Below are 19484 nucleotides of genomic sequence, written 5' to 3'. Positions count from 1 at the left end.
CATGCAAGTTTTACACTTAATGGGCTGAATTCTATCATTGCTTTGACATTCAAAGTGCAATTTTTAAAGTTGGGAATATTTATATTTGTAATGGTTTCATTAATTATGTTAATGCTTAAGGAGTCTGTGTTAAGTGCTAAGAACATAATGACAATTGTTTATCATAGTTTATATGAAGAAAATGGAAAATAAAATTAAAAATACAAATCCCATGAAGATGATATCAAGGCTTTAGGAATATGAATGCGTGGATACATAGAATTTTATTTCTATTGTAATAAATCAGTTATTAGCCCAGGTCAATGTTATCAAACACTAAACTGATGGCTTCTTCATGACAATAAATTAAAACTATTATAGAATAAATTCGATGTTAAAAAGTGTGCTAGAGAAAGTCATCCTAGGTCCTATTGTTGCTATACCCTTTTCTAGAAGGACCAGCCTACACAGGAAGCAGAAAAAGATGTTTCATATCACATGACCACCAACCGTTTGCAGTCCTAGTTGATTGCATCACTCAAGGACACATAGACTAAACACAGCCAGTAACCAACTAGCAGGTAATGACACCACACAGTAAAATATATGATGGGATTAATATATATACATAATTTGAAGACACACAGGTAAAATGAGCTTGCAATCTTATTAGGGAAACACAGACCCACTAACTTGAAAATAGAGCATTTGAAAACTTCAGCTTAATTAATTTGTTTTAACATTCAAAATACTGAATTCAATTGCTAATATTATTTTCCCTTTAACAGCTCTAAATTCACATATTAAACTATTTGAGGAAAGGGAGACAAAATACTTACTTGTGATGCTATTTCTCGAGACTGACACAAAGGGAGGGAAAAAGAAACACACAAAATACAGTTTAAACAGTGACTAAACAATACATACATGAAACAGCAACAAGGACAAAATGACAAGTCCCCACTTAACACTTAAAATACAATTATGTGTTTCATTATTTATCATAGGGCTCCTGAATGAAATTAGGTAAAGAGTAAGCTATGATTTTAAAAGTTTAGCAAAAAGTTCCTGTTAGGTTGTTTTTTGTCTGTTTGCTTAGTAAAATTGTCTAAGGTTTTGATAGGAAGAAAAAATGGTGGGAAAAATAAAACAATTGACAGGAGCTTATAAAGTTCATTAGAGACTACTTGACAAAATTATTGGCTTTCAATAATGTTGTAATAAAATTACTTTTCCCTGATGTATAAATTTAATTAGTTTATAGAAATATTCTGAGCTTCACATTGGATGTGAAGTCTAAAATTTGACCTGTCCAGTCACCATATAACCCATAAGCATTTAGGGGCAATACAAGTCATGCTCTCATAGTCTTCAATTCTAAGCAATAATATTCCATTCATTTTCCAATAGATAGAAAATTTTCAATTATATTCTTTAGTGTAACATAACTCAAGTTTAACAAATTATCCAGCATCCTGTTGATACAAATATTTAAAAATGCACAGTAAACATATGATTATAGGCTACTTAAAACTATTTCTCTCAGGATTCTTAATATATGGCCCAAAAGAATAAAAACGTTTGAGTGAATAATGGCAGAGAATGGGCAGCCAAAATTTCAAAACTATTCTATCTTAATCCCTATTAAAATAATTTATTAATGTGATTTTGTAAAAGATAAACTTATTTCAATAATACATTTAAAAATTCTGTGTTCCAGTTTAATAATTAAGAGTTAATGATTGGTAGATGAGATAGTCAGTGATTAACTATTCCATTATATCAATGCTTTAAGTTACAGGATTTACTATTATGAAAGTGACCAACAATCAGAGAAACCTATTCCACAAATTTATTGTGTAAATTTAAAAGACGTGTTTTAATAAGTTTTAAAATGATGTCCTTCTAATTTCTAATAAAATTTTCAGTGGTTATAGTACACTTCAAACAAATGCAACTTTGAATACTCTTGAAAACTGGAAGTAAATCCAGCTCCACATTTTCTTACCAAAAAAAGCATAGGAACAAATATAATATATATATATATAAATATATTTAGTAATTCAGAACTTATCAGATTTTGTAAAGACAGTACTATAGCATATACTGTATGGCAGGAAATGTCTGCAGTGGGTGTTGAGTAGCATTTCATAATAAAAAATAACAATATTTCTGCAATGAAAAGTAAGAATATTCACTTTAAGTGGAATAATCACATTAAAATTTCACTATTAAAGTGATGTTTTATCACTAAATAAATTTAGTGAGCTTTTTGGATTTCAGAATTGTGGCTAAAGGATTATGCACAAAAGTATAGTTCCTCTTTGTCATCAAGAGCAGTATGAGTCCTTACGCATCTTATGTCTTTGAACGAGGAGATTCTGATGTTTACAGATTTTCTTAAACAGACATATATAGATGGTGGTAGAAGCTCTGGCATGGTGATATAGAATCAGGTAAAAAGGGGCAGGATCCAGCTGTACTCTATGATCCAACTATATCCAAGGACTGATTTTTGAGGCACTATATACACCTCCACTTTTATTCTTTGTGTTTGTATGAATTCTTCTACCAACATATAGCCCACCAAAAAACTGAGATTGTATCCCAGGTCTTTTTTACATTTTATAATTTTAATTATAAATATTCTCTATAATCCTTTGTCTTCTCAAAGATGTCTGCTCAAGTATTTAGTGTTTCCCCTACTCACACCGACAAAGCAAAATAGCTGTTTTTCTATATATAGAACATGAAAAGATACTGAAGACAGACTAGAAAATGATGTGGCATGAAATCCTGCATCAGCCTTTAAATTTTATTTTTTTTAACTCCATGAAATAAGGAAGCAAGGCCTAGTTTTTGCCTGTATTTATTCCTAATGCATTCTGATATGAAATGTCAGCACTTAATAAAAAATTATCCATAGAATAGGACAGAATTTAACACTTGAAAGTATAATCTGAAAAAATGATCAATGAATGGGTCTAATATGACTACCTATGATATAAATCTATTAGTTGTTTTTATTAGTCATAAATACATAGTTTTGTCAGAAAATCTTATGATTTGTTTTGAAAAATAGAAGCTTCTGCCATAATCATTTTTATTTCTGTAGAATGCATCTACTTTTATCTCTTTTAGCTGGATATGTAGGTCTTTATCTTGCTTTCTCTATAGCATGCTTGATTTGTTTTTTTGTCTTTTTGTTTTTTTCAGTTTCTGCTTTCATCTATTCACTTCACATTCTGGAAGAAAAAGAATTAATCTTTTCTACCTATTCCAGTACCTTTGCCATCTTTTATCATTTCAAAATTGTTCAAGTCTAATTCTGATTAGATCAAAATCAAGGGCATATTATGACTAAGTGCAATTTACAGATGAGCTATGTAAGAAACACGGTTACTGTTCATTTCCTGCATAAATTTTTTGTTGGTGGTGGTGGTGATACTACATTCCTAAATTTAGTTAATGACTTTGTTATTTTTATAATTGCTTAATTATATATATATTTAACTCACTCTGAGATCTCTGGCAAGTGTCACATCTTTCTTAAAGACATTGAGATATGTAAGACATTCTATAGATTTCATCTTCCTGAAGAAATCACTGTGAAACCTCCTAACCCATTCCAGGTTACCCTTATGCCTGATGGTCTTTTCACTGCCATCCTGAGAATTTCCTTGGCTTCATATTTGTTGCCTGGACTCCACAAAATGTGGAGGAAACCAGACATTCTGTGGAGTCCAGGTAACAAATATTCCTTTCCTAGTATTCATTCCTTGTAGTGGGAGTAGTTTCCTTAGAAAGCAGGCATGGTAGAATGTTTTTGAAGACAATGCTGAAATACGATTTATCATACTCTTATAGGTTTGATAGCTTTAGCTGAATACAGAATTCTAGTTTGGAAATATTCCCTCAACATCCTGAGGGCATTGTTTGTTCCCTTGTCTTCTGGATTACAGTGCTGCTGCTGAAAAATATCAAATATACTTTGCATGTGACCTACCCTTTGTTCTCCTCCTGCATCTTCTCTTTTCCTTCAATATTCTGAAAAATTATGATGCTATGTCTTGCTGTGAATCTATTTTAATTCATTATAGTGGGCCCTTGGTGACGCCGTTTGGAAATTAACACACTATTAGTCTGAGATTATTCTTAAATAATTACACTGATATTTTACTGCATTCCTTCAATATGAAAGTGTTATCATTCAGATCTTAGACCTCCTGGATTAGTCCTCTAATCCTATCTTTTCTTTACTGGTTCCATGTTTGAATTTTTGCTCTTGTTTTCTTTGGTGATTTCCTCAACTTTATGATACGAACTTTTTTACCTTTGCTATAATATTTTCAGTTCCAAATGTTTTTTCTTTCCCCTAAATGTTCCTTTAAAAAATTAGCTTCCTGGGGTGCCTGAGTGGCTCAGTTAGCTAAGCATCTGACTTGATTTTGGTTCAGGTCATGGTGGTGAGATCAAACTCCACAAGGCTCCACGCTGGGCACAGAGCCTGCTTGGGATTCTCTCTCTCCCTCTCCCTCTGCCCCTCCCATCTCCTCCTCCTCTCTCTCTCTCTCTCTCAAAAAAAAAAAAAAAAAAAAATGGAGGTTCCTGTTCATCTTCCATCCTTACAATACTTTATTTTTCTATTAATACTAATTATAGCTTTTCAATACATAACTTCACTAGTATATATTTACCATATCATACAATTCTCAAACATAAAATTCAAATATTTAGTAAATTTACCAAGTTGTATAATCATCACCATAAATCAGTTTTAGAATATTTCCAATACCTCAATAAACTCCATCATGTTCATTAACTGGCTCCCCATTTCCTCCACCTCCCCGTGACTTAGGCAATCACTAATCTGCTTTCTCATCTGCATATATTCATTTTTATGACATTTCATAAACATGGAATCATACAATTTGTGGTCTTTTGCATCTTCCTTCTTTCATTGGACTTAGTATTTTTGAGGTTCATCCAAGTAACAGCATATATAAGTAGTTTCTTTTTATTGATAAACAGTATTCCATTGTATGGACATAACACATTTTGCTTATCTTTTACTAGTTGATGGACATTCAGGTTGTTTCCAAATTTTGGCTATTATGGACAATGCTGCTAAGAACATTTGTATGCAAATCTATGTGTGGATATATTTTCATTTTTCTTGGATAAATGCTTAGGAGCGGAAGTATTTATTTTGTGTTTTGAAAGTGTCTTCTTCCTCAATGACCTTCTTTCATGTTTTTAAATTTCTTGTTTATTTTATGCAGGTTCATTTGTGGTTCATTCTATTTCCCAACATTGGGAATTTTTAGTTGTTTTCTCATATTTAAGAGTAGGGGACTAATAAAATTTATTAATAGCTCTGGGTAAGATTATTTTTACTGAGTTTCGTGGTAATCACTGGATTACTGAAAGTCTCACGTCTACATCTTTAGGTGGTCCACTTGCATTGCTCAGATTTCCCAGGAAAGATCTCTAATCTGCTGCAGAAGGATATAGTATACAGAATGTACCTTTCACTTAGCTCTCTGAATTTAGTGTGGTATTATTGCCCTCAACTGTCCCCCAGTCCACAGTGTATCTGTGTACTCTCTCCAGAGAAACAACATTCAATCTTTGCCAGTGCAGAGTGACGAACTATACTACACCTGTGTGAACTGTCAGGGGAAATGGGTATCTGACAGCTATTTACAGAAGAATTTGTTAGACTCTTCAATTCTAATTATTAGATGAAGTTTCTACCTCCTGAAATTGGCTTCTTTCCTTAATTAAAATAAGAGAAAATTAACATTTGAGGCAATGATAAATCATTTTAATTCTAACACTTGACTTTTCTTGAATGTCTGATATTTGAGAAAGATGGTAGAATGTATGAGCCAATCTTTCATCTCACTAGAGACACTAAGGTCTTATTCTTTGTTTTTATATGATCAGAAAAAGAAATTTTCCTCTTCATACAAAATCTAGTGCCTTTGAGTTATTATTTAATTGATGTGCTTTTTTAAAAAAATAAAAGATTAACTTAAAGGATAGTCACATTAATGGCACTTTTGCATCTTGTAAAACTATGATTGAAGACACTGTTCTTCATGTTATCTAAAACCTTTTAAATAAGAAAGAATATAATATACGTGTTCTTTTAATAACAAATCTTCCTCAAGATTAATTTTTATCCTTTCATGTATCAGACTATAATTACTATATAATTCAACAGTTCTATTTTTGCCTTACTTGCCAGGAAAGTAAAAGTAGAATTTTGGCTCGATTGTAGCACTTGGTTCATTTTAGATGTAGGATAACACTAATTTTGCTGCCTCTATTAATATATTTTTTGTAAAGAAGTCTTGGTGACTTTATTTTTATCTTTAATTATTTAGGTTGCCTCAATTTTTATACAATATGCAGAATATAAAATTAAGTAAAAATATATATGCCAAAAGATGAATTCAACATAGGAAGACAGGAGATATCATTGTTATTTAACTCAGTTTTCTCTTATCTCCTCAAGGATGTACATTTTTCATATAAGCTAGAGTTTGGAGGATTTATAAACATTTTATTAAAGGATCTTTTTTGTGATGGGAGGAAGTGACCAAAATGTAATGTTAAATGCTCCTTGATGGCAATACAAATACTCAATTATCCTTTCCCTATCTATAATGTGAACAGCACAAAACAAAGTCCCTTAATAATATAAAATGATAATATGAATATGAACTTGACCGAGGGCAGAATTTACTATGTCCAAATTCACAAAGCCTTATCTCATTATCATGAGATAAGAGCATGATAATACTCTGCTGAATGGAAACGTCTTTGTATTTAACAAGCTCAAATAAAAAATGAATAATTGCTTAGGTGTGAAAGCACTTGTCTTCTCTTAACCTTTAATCAAATAATATTTTTTAGATACAGTATTCTTAAAATTTTATGTGTATCTGGCCAAATTATCTTATGAAGTACAAAGATGGCAATAAAGTTCTCTTTAGCATGCCTCATCTACCAGTGGAACCACCAGGAAGTACCTCAGGAAAGCTGAATAATTTCCTACTGTCCTCAGTATTACTTATTTAAATATCAAGCCATAAAGTTTAGCAAGTAAACAAAAATTCACTCCTATGCTCATACGCTTTCCATAAAGCTCTTTTTTTCTCTGTATAGATTCACTGATTTTAACACAAACCACTTTAATGGCTGCATGGATTACTGAAAGGTAAATAACAGATCTGAGCTTCTGAGTTAATTTTGCATAAGACCAAAAATAGATATGGGTAACCAAAATTCTGAATAACTTTGAGGTATTTGAGAAGAAAAATATTTCAAGAACATAAACCATAATTTATATTAAATAATTTTATAAATATTGGTAGGATAGCGCATTTATTCAAAATTTTTATTTCATAACAGAATCTAATTTAAAAGGTGATATTTTACCAAGAATATAAAAACTATTTAGAATCACATAATGTGACATCAGTGTGGATATATTTTTAGCTGTAGGAAGCCATCAGAAATTTTGTTCCATATTAATAGATTCTAGTTTGCTTTTAAAAATACTGAGTTTTCCTCTAGGAAGGTCTGGTACTACTCTTGAAATTTTATCTTCACTTCAGAGTAGTCTTTAATCTAGAGTTTGAGAAATGTGAATTTCAATGCTTACTAAATTTGTTTTACTTCCTTCCAAATGTGTATATATGAAATGAGGAGTATATTAGAAAGCTATATGGCTTGCCCTGAAAACTGCTCTTACGTGTCAAAAGGTTACTTAAAATTAATTTGCTTCCTGACAATGTAGACATGCAAAATCTTAGATTCCCCAAAAGGCATTTACAGCTCAAAGTTCACAAACTCTAGAATAATCCCTTAGCCAGCAATATTTTGATATAGCTTACTGGAACAATTAGTTAAGTTTTTTACCTCCGAGAACTGACACTGTGTGTTCAGAGAGCATTCTTTCTCACTTTGACATTTTTTAGAAATCTGTTCCCAAGATTAGGAATGGCTATATTCAATCAAATTAATCATTAAACTGGAATATTTTGGTATTTCCAAACCTCAGATGTAGTAAGTTTCTGAGATTCAGTCCTGTAGATCCCAATGGGAACATCTCCAGTAGAAGAGCACAACTTCTGATAAAGTCTGGCATAAGTTCTGATCCATAGGTCATCTTCGGTGATTTTCATCTATAAGATATATGAATTATTTACATATTACATTTAAAAAATAAAAACTCCGATTATTTTTCACTTTTTAAAGGAAGAATGCATTAATATTTTGAAACCTCAAAGTGACATAAACGCTTATGCACGTACTGAACTTATTCATGCACTCCACCTCAGGTTACCCCTGGGGCTCCACAAACTTCCGAAGACCAACTACTCAATTTGTGGCAGCACGACATTGTATTAGTTCAATATTGGTAGACAGTAGTCACTGGTAATTGACTGGGAGATGCTGGAAAACATATGTAAGTTTTTTTGAATGTTGCAATGACTACTGGGTGCTACTAGAATTTAGTGGACAGAGTCTGCTGATGCTACAAATCTTTAAGTGCAAAAGAGACTCCAGCACAAAAAGAGATTTTCCATCTGAACTCCTAAGAATACTCATATTGAGAAAGAGATGTAACTAGATGAACATAGGGCTCCCACACAGAAGGTATAAGTACTAATCCCTCTTTGCTTATCATAAATCTGAATTATTAGCAAGTCACTTCATTGAATGTACTTGTATATAGTAAACTCAGTTATCAAACTAAGGGGTTAAACTTAATGATTGCTGTTTTCCTCCACAAGATGGCATTCTATGTCAGAAACCAGCAGTCTCAAATGCCAGCTAGAAAAAAAAATGCAATTGTTCTGAATTTTGTATAGAATGGGTATTTTTGTGATTATTAATTTAAAATGTTTTCCCTGAAAATTTTTTAAAGAATTAAAAAACTATGAAGATACTCTTTGAGCACATATTAGAAGGGAAAAAGTAACATACAAGAGTTAGCCAAAGTACATTATAGGTGGATTTCAGAAACATTTATTAGAACAATCTTCTATTCTAGCAAATATTAACTTACGGAACAAAGAAACCCTGATCCTGGTGTAGTGTCCAATCCCAAGAGAAGTCTGGTGATAGAAATCATATAATCCTTTACAAATGACTGCAATATAAACAACATATGTATTTATTATGTGTATGAAATGTACAGATTAGCTCAGTGAGAACATCTTACCATTTCTAAAAGGTTACTTCTCATAACACATCAGTAAGCCCCCACAAAAAAGGAAATGAAAATCTATTCTGTCTGTGTCTTAAATACATAGAAACAGTTAAGCTATACATAAGGAAATATAGGGAATAATTATTTTCCAGAATATCCGGATATACTTAAATTTTATATATGCTATTAGACATCATAAAAACATATTTTAATTAGAATTTTTAATAAAAAACTATGAACTAAAATGGAGAATATAAGAAAAACTTGAAAACTGAAATTTGCAAGGAGATATTCCAAAAGAATTTTTAGGATTAAGCTCTTTGCTAGTAGAATACATTTTTAATAATTCAGTAAATCTAAATATTAATTATTTAATAGTTTAGTATTAAATATCATTATCAGACTATTAAATGTGTTAGCATATAAGATATATTTTGATGTATTGCCAGAACACAACTCAACAGTTTTAAGTTAACAATGCTGCCAATTTCTTGAATTTATCCTTAGTTCTGAGTGAAAAGAAAAACTTTCAACAGATACAAGCACAGTTCCCCATGACATGGAAAAATTATTTAACAGATTGTATGAAATGACTGTCTTGAATTTGACCTTCATGTGTTGAAGAATTTAAATATTCATCTAGTTATTTTCCATAGCAAAAATTTTCTTTAAGTTATACTACTTTTTAAATTTACTAGACTCCTTTGTTCATTACTATTTTACCAACAGCTAACATCAGAAAACTAAACCTTGCTGTCTAAACAAGAACAAAAGAAAACATATCCATTCCCTTTTCTCAGGCCAAAGAAACGGCAGTGTGGTTTTGAGGTGTGTTAGTGTCCTGGTAGTTAGAATGTGAACTAACAGGAGGCCACCAAGAGCAGTGGTGACACGTACCACTCATCTTCACCTATAACTTGGTATGTGCTAAAGATGGGGATTTTTAAAGCACATTCTCAAGCACTTAAAACTATTTTCTAAAATGAAAAACTGAAAATACTCATGGGGGAAAAAAAAGTCAGCTGAAGTTTTGGCAAATGACTATTATACGTTATTTTTGACTTGGATGTGCATGCGGCTGATTCGTTTACTGCATTTCTCACTGATGCATCTCTTGTCCAGAGGTCATTTGTCCTGCAACTTTTTCAGGGCAAAGACAAGAGGCAGGAGTGACCAAGAAGACAGGGACAGCCCCACTTGCTGTTATAAAATCCATGCACTCACTCTCATGGAATTCGATCACAGAAGAATCTTTCTCAGTTTTACTTAGTATCTATTTAATTGTATTTCAGATAATATTTTTTCTCCCTCGGCACCCCTCCTCAGGTAATACTTATTTTTTTCATCATTGGTTTTCCAGCTCCACAAATATGAAAATTAAGAAAATTGTTAAAAATATAAGTGATCTGTGTTTCAAGCGAGAAGGAGAAAGGCGGCTATTGAGAAGATATTAATAAAGAAAAACAATTTTCTGGTAAGTTAAAAAAAGTACAAGAAACTCAAACATTATACAAATGTGGAATTATTTACCACAGGGACAAGGTTGTGAGTAATTGAGTGAGATCTGCACGGCCTGAAAGATGAGGGTTCACACTAACTACCTGATAGTTTGTCTTTCCGGGCCCTTGTGTCTCATCTACATATTGCGATTGATCACCCTGTCTACGTCATCATTTTCTTTGAGGATGCAAATGAGACAATGTCTAGGATAGAATTACATTAATAGTAAATCACTGTACCATTGTAATCACTAATAATAGTTCTTAAATATATAATATAGACATTTATCCTCAAGAAGATAGATTCAAATCACTAACCAAAAAAATTAGATGACCTTTAGTATATTTTAAGAATATACTTAAACTTGGCTTAAGTATACCAGGAGCAAACTAAATGGTTCTTAATTGTTGCAAAATCTTTTTTATATTTTTTCTAAGTAGGCAGTAATTAGTGGATATTTAAAATGTCCTTGGTTTATCAGTTCACTGACATCAATTTGGTGTCTTATTTTTTTTAATGTGCATTATGAAGAAAGTTGTCTTTGTTTTAACATAGTCATTTTGTTCTTACCTTCTTTTTTTTTTTTTAGTCTGGTAATATACTTATTATACAATCTGAGGAATTATATACCTAATTGCTAATATCGTTTTTTAACCCATAAATGAGTAACCTTTATCTATCTGAAAAATGAACCATAACATATCTAGTCTGATGTCAGGCAAAGCTAAATAGGCAGTTACTACTTTGAAAATTATTATTCTGCTTCACCCTTTCTGCAGTAGCTTCAGAAAACACCTAACTTCCTGTACATGATTTACAAAAAAAAAAGCATAAGGTAAAAATGAAGAGAAGGAAATAACTACTGCTTTCCACTTCTACAGAACAATTTCCTTTCTATTTTGTCTATTAGACCTTCTCATGAGATTTTATTTAAACATAAGATACAAGGGCTAAAAAATCTGAAAACCACGGTGCAGAATGGCATCAAGCATTTGATTGCTATTGACATATAATCTTCAGTTTCAGCACTGCTCTTCAAACCATTCCTCCCCTCAAATCCCCTTCCCTACAATTCAGAAGTATGTGTGCAGTAATGGTGTGTGGGGTGGGAGTCCCGCTCTTGGAGTGCCCAGATAATGTGTCTGGTAACTTTAGGGTGAACAGGAGTGTTTATTCTCCTTTGCCATGTTTGTTCCTGAACTCATCTGGCATAAGCAGATGGTTTGTGACATTGCGAGAGGCATATTCATGGGCATAATTAGCCCAAAAGTCCAGTAGAAAAGCTTTAACTATCTTCTGATTAGTTTATTCAGTCAAGCATTGCAGAAGAGGCTATATAAAATACATAATCAAAAGGAAAAGAGCCCAACGAAATGTTTGAATGCTTAATTTGAGATTAAAGTTACAAAATAATTTAAAGCTCCATGAATATCTGTTTTCTCCTAATAGAAATATTTATAAATTCTCTGATTACTTGAATCAGAGAATATGAAATGTCACTGCTGTTCACCTTTCTGGTACAGTTAAAAAAATATATATATATTGGTGCAAAACAACATCTCTATAAATTTCTTAGCTATGATCAAATGACAATGTTGTTTGGCATTCGGGAGCAAACTAAATAGTTCTTAGTTGTTGCAAAATCGTTTTTATATTTTTTCTAAAGTAGGCAGTAATTAGTGGATATTTAAAATGTCTTTGGTTTATCAGTTTACTGACATCAATTTGGCATCTTATTTTTTTAAATGTGCATTATGAAGAAAGTTGTCTTTGTTTTAACATAGTCATTTTGTTCTTACCTTCTTTTTTTCAGTCTGGTTATAAGCAAAATGTATTAAAATGTCACAAAATACGTAGGACACTGATGCTAAAGAATGACTAAAAATTACTTCATAGATTATTCTGAAAAGTAATATTTTTCTTACATGACACTTTATAGGCATATTTGTCATTAAAAAGACAAAATAAAACACGGAATTACTTCCAGGGTCCATTTTACGTGAACAGCTCCATGAAAAACACTAGACGGATTACTCGTTTAATAAAATCTAAATGAAATTAGAATAAACATTTTAGAGAAAAAAAAAAAAAGAAACATACCTGATAGAGAAGAGTGTCCAACATACTGATGCTAAACACCCTCCCAGCGGCAAAAGGCAGCCGAAACATAAAGGCCAAGTTAGAACCTTTCTCTCGTTCTTTCTGTTCAGAAGTTTGAAATAAAAAATGTGTGAGGATTCTATATTTTACGCTTTTCTGCTTAAGTTTTCCTGACATATGTGAAGAAGATATATTCATTATACAGGTGTTAGCTATCAATGTGCGTTACTTCACATATTGTAGTAAGTGTATTTAGCTGTATTTTTAATATGTCCCTTTAATTTTTATAACCAAGTTTTCTGAATCAATGAAAATACCCAATAATTAAGGAAAGTTAACCTTCTCATATACTAAACATGTATTTCCTCTTTTTTTTTAAACTTTAATTTAAATTCCAGTTACCATACAGTAAGATATTAGTGTCAGGTGTACAGTATAGTGATTTAGCACTTCCACACAACACCCTCTGCTTGTTACAACATGTGCCCCCCTTCATCCCCATCACCTACTTAACCAGCCCCCGCCTGCCTCCCCTCTGGGAACTGGCAGTTTGTTTTCCATAGTTTTTTTGTTGTTGTTGTTCTCCATAGTTAAGAGTATTTATTTTACTCCCCATAAATATTTCTGCAAAGGACTTGAGGTAATATAATAAAAGGAACAAACACAATAAAAGCATTTAATAAGATGTTTAAAAAAACCCTAAGGCCACATAAGACCTGGAAGTTTTGCTTTTGAATATTCTCATATGTGAGGACACAAAAATAGGCAGGTCGAAGCCACCACATCCAGTGGTTTCCAATTTCTGTCATCTGAGTTCTCATGTCTGAATGCCTTTTAAGCTGTGCCAGCTCCACCAAACTGCAACTGCAACTAAACTCTAAATGCCAAGAAGAGAAAAGAGAAAAGACAAAGAAAAGAAACAGTGCATGTGTGTGTATTACAGCGTATGGGAGTTTTCTGGGAAAAATTATGTTGCTATCATCTTCCCTTAATAATGAAGACAGGAGAGCAAATGTTGTGTAAGATTATAAGGAGTTTCTTAAGAAGCCAAGTTAATCTTGTACTTAGCAAATGATAATCTCAAAAATGTTGGTTTTATTTGTTGCCAACTTTACTTGGAGAGATAGATGCTGCTAAGCAAATAAAGAAAAATTAGCCCTTGCTCCTTGAGGCAATGGAAGGAAGCTCTTGTTTTTAATGTAGCAAATTTGGAGGCTCCTCAAGGGAAGGAAAGCCTCCCATACCCCGATTTTCAAACTATGTGCCAGAGAGTATGATTCAAGGAACGAAAGAGGGCTACTGCTGTTGCTTGTTGTGAAGGCATGAGGGTGACCTGACCCCTGAGCATTCCCTGGACAAACAGGTGAGGTTGGGACACAGAATTAGCCCTTCCAAGTAGCAAGAGGAGTTCCTGCACCACATCCACCACATCCATCTGGTTGAGAAGATATCTAGACTATAAGAATATCCTCACTTGAGACTGTAGGGAAAGGATAAAAGGAAAAATAACCAAGTGGTGCCCCAATTTGTGTCTGTTTCCATTATATCATATATATTCTCCAATTTTGGAGCCTAGGTGTAAAGAAAGCTTAGTTTGAACAGCACATGTAGGGCGTTTGCAGATGCTTCTCAGTTCTTCCCAGCATAGACTATTGTTGAGTCAAAGTGGCTGTCTGGTGAAATCCTAAAATTCTTTCCCCAGATTCAGGTTCCACGTCACCATGGATAACCTTCCCATCTTAGAGTTAGAGAATTCACTGTTCTTAACATCAATTCTGCAAGTCCTCCTTGCTCTCTAAATGTCTATTATGCTTCACACCCTCAGAAAACCCTTTTATACCCAGGGATGCTGCCCTTCTCCTCGTGTGAATAATTCTGCATTTGTGATTTACTTACAGTAGAGAAAAAACACCAAAGTAGAGAAAAAACACCAAAGATCTTACAACACTATTTTTGAGATCTACTAGTTTTAAAGTTACACACAAAAAAAGTAAGAGCTCAAGTTAACTCATTCCATCCTCATGAGAACACATTTCACAATTTCTTTCTTTACGTCTAGATGATGAAGTTAGATTAATTTCTTAATCTGTGCTTTATCAGTGTCATTTTTATACATGGAAAAAAATTAGAGAGGACTAATACTTAGTCTTACCATCCATTCCAGTGTGATTTTGTGACAATATCATTTATCTACCTGTCTGAATATCAAAAGCATCATATAAGCCAAAAGTTTTATACATTAGCAGTGGATAGTCCAAACCATAACTATAGAGGAATTTCATTTGGTCCACATATATTTACTGAGGTCTAATAAGTTCCAACATTTTACATAAAAGTCTAAATTTCTGATTTCTTTTAAATTTGGAAAATCTCATTATCATACCTCATGTAAACAACTGGCCAGAATTGAAAGCATCTGCTTCCTATGAGATTCATTCTTTCATACATCTGGATTCACTTTATTTATCTGTCTCACCTAACTGCGTGGTCAGGCTTTTGATTTCCATTTTGGAAGATAAGATACTTAGTTGGAAATGAGTCAAAGGATCTGTTAACTCACATCTTGTTTAAACAGGAACTTGTATCAGAAATAACATAGTAAACATTTAAAATGTGTGTTAAATTAGAAAAAAAATAGAAGAAAGCTTTGGCTTCAGAATAGTCCCATGGCTTCAGAAAAAATGAAGCTGTGTAATCAAGAAACACTTATCTATTATTAACTGTTATGTACCGTGCACTGAACTAGACTGTTAAGATGCAGAGGTAATTAACAAAAGATTCCAGTTTTGCATGTATCTATAGTTTTATTTAAAAGACAGACTTCAAATCAAACACCTACAAAGTCATGTGATGTGAGCCTATATAGATCCAAGTATTAAGGAAGCCTAAGGAGGATGCAGATGGTGTCACAGATGAAGTGATATCATAGTTGAGCTTGAAAAGACAAGTTTGCCAAATAGGAAGCAATCATGCATTCTACATGCATGATATTATTATTTATACTTTTTATAGAATAAGAGATTTAAAATATTTATAGTTTTATTAGTTTCAATTTGGAGAAAGCAACCACTATTCCTTCCTGTGCTTTTATAAAACTATTTGTATTTAGTTTTCAAAAATAAAGGTAAGTACCATTTAATGATGTTCAAAAGTTACAACTCCTAAAACTCAACTATAATTTTTAAAATTACTACAACAGGCTAACAATTAGTTAGTCAACAATTAGTTCCCATGATGAAGGAAGGCCTAAAAAACACAATAGCTTGTCAAATGCTGGTACCCCACTAAAAAGAGATAAAGAATTAGAATCAACTAAACTGTCTGCAGAAGCAGTTGGCATTCCCTATTGGGGGAGATTATGGAACTGAAAAGGTTAAAAAATAACTTTGACGTAATAAAGGGGAAAATACATTCTGTTTGACTAGGTTTTCAGATGTGATGTTTTGAGGGATACTTGAAAAAAGAGTTTGCTTTACCTTCATTAAGAATAAAAGCATAACTCAAGAGACTAGTTTAAAGTAAGCAAGTCTATGAATTTAAGACTAGTATCTAAATACTTGAGTCCTAGGAAGATAAAGGGTGTATACATTTCTTGTGGAAGTTTTATGACATGAAGCACTGTTGATGAAAATTATATCATGATTTTGAAAATCTAACAGGAGTCAAAAAAATGACATTGCTAATTCTAGGCTATTCTTTGGTTTTCAGACTACTTCCAAAGGATTGTTCCATGGGTAGTGTCCCTAAAAAGTTGATTAAGGAGGTGACTGGGGAGGGGGGGGTGGCTCAGTCAGTTAAGCATCCAACTCTTGATTTTAACTCAAGTCATGATCTCAGGGTTTGAGATAGAGCCCCACGCTGGGCTCTGTACTCAGCCTGGAGTATGCTTGAGATTTTCTCTCCCTCTTCCTCTGCCTGTCCCCCAGCTCATGCTCAGTAAATAAATAAATAAATAAATAAATAAATAAATAAATAAATAAATAAATAAATAAAATCTTTTCTAAAAACTGCTTAAGTAAGTTATAATTACACAAATACACAATGAATTTTTGTTACAATTGTCTCCCATGCAATAACATTCAAAAACGGGGCTCCAGAGACCAACACCATTTTCAAGTAAAGATTATAATCATTTATGAATATACCATTATCTGTTAAACATATTAAGAATAACATTAGTTGTATCATTATAATTCTTGAAGCTCTAAGAATAAAATTTAAGAAAGTTATATAAGCAAATTAATAAAATATAATGGTTATATATAGAACAAAAAAAAAAAAAAAAAGAAAAATGAAAGAGTGGTCAAAAGTTACCAGAAAGTAAAAACAAAACAAAACAAAACAAAACAAAAACAAAAACAAAAACAAAAAAAAAAGAAAAGTTACCAGAAAGTAAATATTTTTGAAAAAAAAAAAAAAAAACACAGCAACAAGTAATATTGAAATGTCTGTATTCAGTTAATTTGATAGATTTTATGACAATAAATATATTACAAATGGGAACAAGCATATTGGGACTATTAATTCTAGATTGCTATTGCATTACCTGAAAGGATTTAAAGGAGGAATTTGAACTACAAAATAAAATAATAGTTCTACATCTGGTGAAGTAATTTGTGCACAATAAAGAGTAAGCTAATTATCTGGAATATCTTTTGAGTCTGTTTAGTCAGCTCAGTCTATGTATAATGACAGCATTAAAGCATTAAGGATAGACACTTTCAAGAAACTTCTCTATAGTTTCTGCCATATAAAAAGATATTTAAGATGAACTAACTCACAAATTAAGTGTTCACTTTATCAATAAAATAAATCTGGTACAGTGCTTTGAAATGACACTTTTTTTCTAATTGAGCTATGACTTGAGCTTTTGTACAATTTGGTATTGTGCAAACATGTAGCCTTTCTAAAAAGTATAAGTTATGATTTGTCTAATTTTTTGGAATAGTTTGAGGAACTGGCATTAGTTCTTTAAATGTTTGGTGGAATTCTCTAAAGACAGCTTTTCTTTGTTGAGAGGCTTTTTTTTAAAGATTTTATTTATTTATTCATAAAAGACACAGAGAGAGAGGCAGAGACACAGACAGAGGGAGAAGCAGGCTTCCATGCAGGGAGCCTGACATGGGACTCGATCCCAGGTCTCCAGGATCACATCCTGACCTGAAGTCGGCGCTAGACCACTGAGCCACCCAGGCTGCCCCAGTTGGGAGATTTTGATAACTAATCCAATCTCCATTACTAGTTATAGGTTTGTGCAGATTCTTTTATTTTTTCATTATTTAGTTTAGGAAGGCTGTATGTTTCTAAATATTTATCCACTTCTTCCAGATCATCTAGTTTCTTTGTGTACAATTGTTCATAGGAGCTCCTACAATCCTTTTTCATCTCTGTAGCATCAGTTGTAATCTAATTTTTTATTTTATTTTGAGTTGTCTTTTTTTTCTTAGTCTAGCTAAGGGTTTTTCAACTTAAACACTTAAAGAATTAATGCCAATCTTTCTCAAACTCTCCCAAAACATCAAAAGGAGGAAACACTTCCCCATTCATTTTATGAGGCCAGCACAGACAAAGACATCACAAGGAAAGAACGCTATAAGCCAATATTCCTGATGAATATGGATACAAAAATCCTCCACTTAATACTAGCAAATCTAATCTAACACCATATTAAAAAGAGCACACACCACGATCAACTGAGATTTATCTCTGGGAGGCAAGGCTACTTCCACCTATCCAAATAAATTAATGTAATACACCACATTCACAGAATAAATAATACAAATAATATGATCATATCAATAGATGCACAAAAAGCCTTTGACAGAAGTCAACACCTTTTCATGATTAAAAATTCCCAATATAGAAGAAATATACCTCAACTTAATAAAGGCTATTTATGACAAACCCACAGCTAACATCACACTTCACAGTGAAAAACTGAAAGTTTCCCCGTTAAGATCAGAAACAAGGCAACGATACACACTGTTGTCACATATATTAAAGATAGTGCTGAAAGTCCCAGCCAGAGAAATTAGGCAGGAATAAAGAAATATGAGGCATCCAAATCAAAAAAGAAGTAAAACTATCACAATATCTAATACCCTAAAGACTCCATTAAAAAACTATTAGAACTGGGGATCCCTGGGTGGCGCAGTGGTTTGGCGCCTGCCTTTGGCCCAGGACGCGATCCTGGAGACCCGGGATCGAATCCCACGTCGGGCTCCCGGTGCATGGAGCCTGCTTCTCCCTCTGCCTGTGTCTCTGCCTCTCTCTCTCTCTCTCTCTGTGTGTGTGATTATCATAAATAAATAAATTAAAAAAAAAAAACATTTAAAAAAAACTATTAGAACTAATAAAAATATTCAGTAAGTTGCATTTTTTATGTTAATAACAAACTATCTGGAAAAGAATTAAGTGTATTCTGTTTACCAAAGCACTAAAAAAAAGAATAAAATAAAAAGAATAAACTTAAGAGTTCAAAGACTTATATATTGAAAATTACAAAACATAGAAGTAAGAAATTAAAGACATAGACAAGTGGAAAAATACTCTATGTTTGGGTTGGAAGACCTAATATTGTGAAAATGCCCACACTACTCATAATGATCTACAGATTCAATGCAATCTTGTCAAAATCCCAAGGACATTTTTTACAGAAATAGAAAAAAAAAATCTA

The 19484-nt window shown here is 32.5% G+C and overlaps 1 protein-coding gene across 7 annotated transcripts in view; it reads right to left on the bottom strand.

Moving 5' to 3' along the window:
* The window catches only part of KCNT2 (potassium sodium-activated channel subfamily T member 2), a 372756-nt gene that overhangs the window by 44224 nt on the left and 309048 nt on the right, over positions 1–19484 (bottom strand). For 4 of the 7 annotated variants that reach the window (XM_038586089.1, XM_038586091.1, XM_038586093.1 and 1 more), the window contains 4 exons: positions 12809–12910; positions 9065–9148; positions 8049–8177; positions 819–839 (listed from right to left, as the gene is read on the bottom strand). In XM_038586089.1, the coding sequence (XP_038442017.1) occupies positions 819–839; positions 8049–8177; positions 9065–9148; positions 12809–12910 (336 nt within the window). The remainder of the gene's footprint in view (positions 1–818; positions 840–8048; positions 8178–9064; positions 9149–12808; positions 12911–19484) is intronic. The other 3 variants (XM_038586090.1, XM_038586092.1, XM_038586095.1) reach the window with 1 other exon arrangement.

The sequence above is a fragment of the Canis lupus genome, chromosome 38 (genome assembly GCF_011100685.1).
Source record: "Canis lupus familiaris isolate Mischka breed German Shepherd chromosome 38, alternate assembly UU_Cfam_GSD_1.0, whole genome shotgun sequence".
NCBI lineage: Eukaryota > Metazoa > Chordata > Mammalia > Carnivora > Canidae > Canis > Canis lupus.
This window is presented reverse-complemented; position numbering and strand designations above follow the sequence as displayed.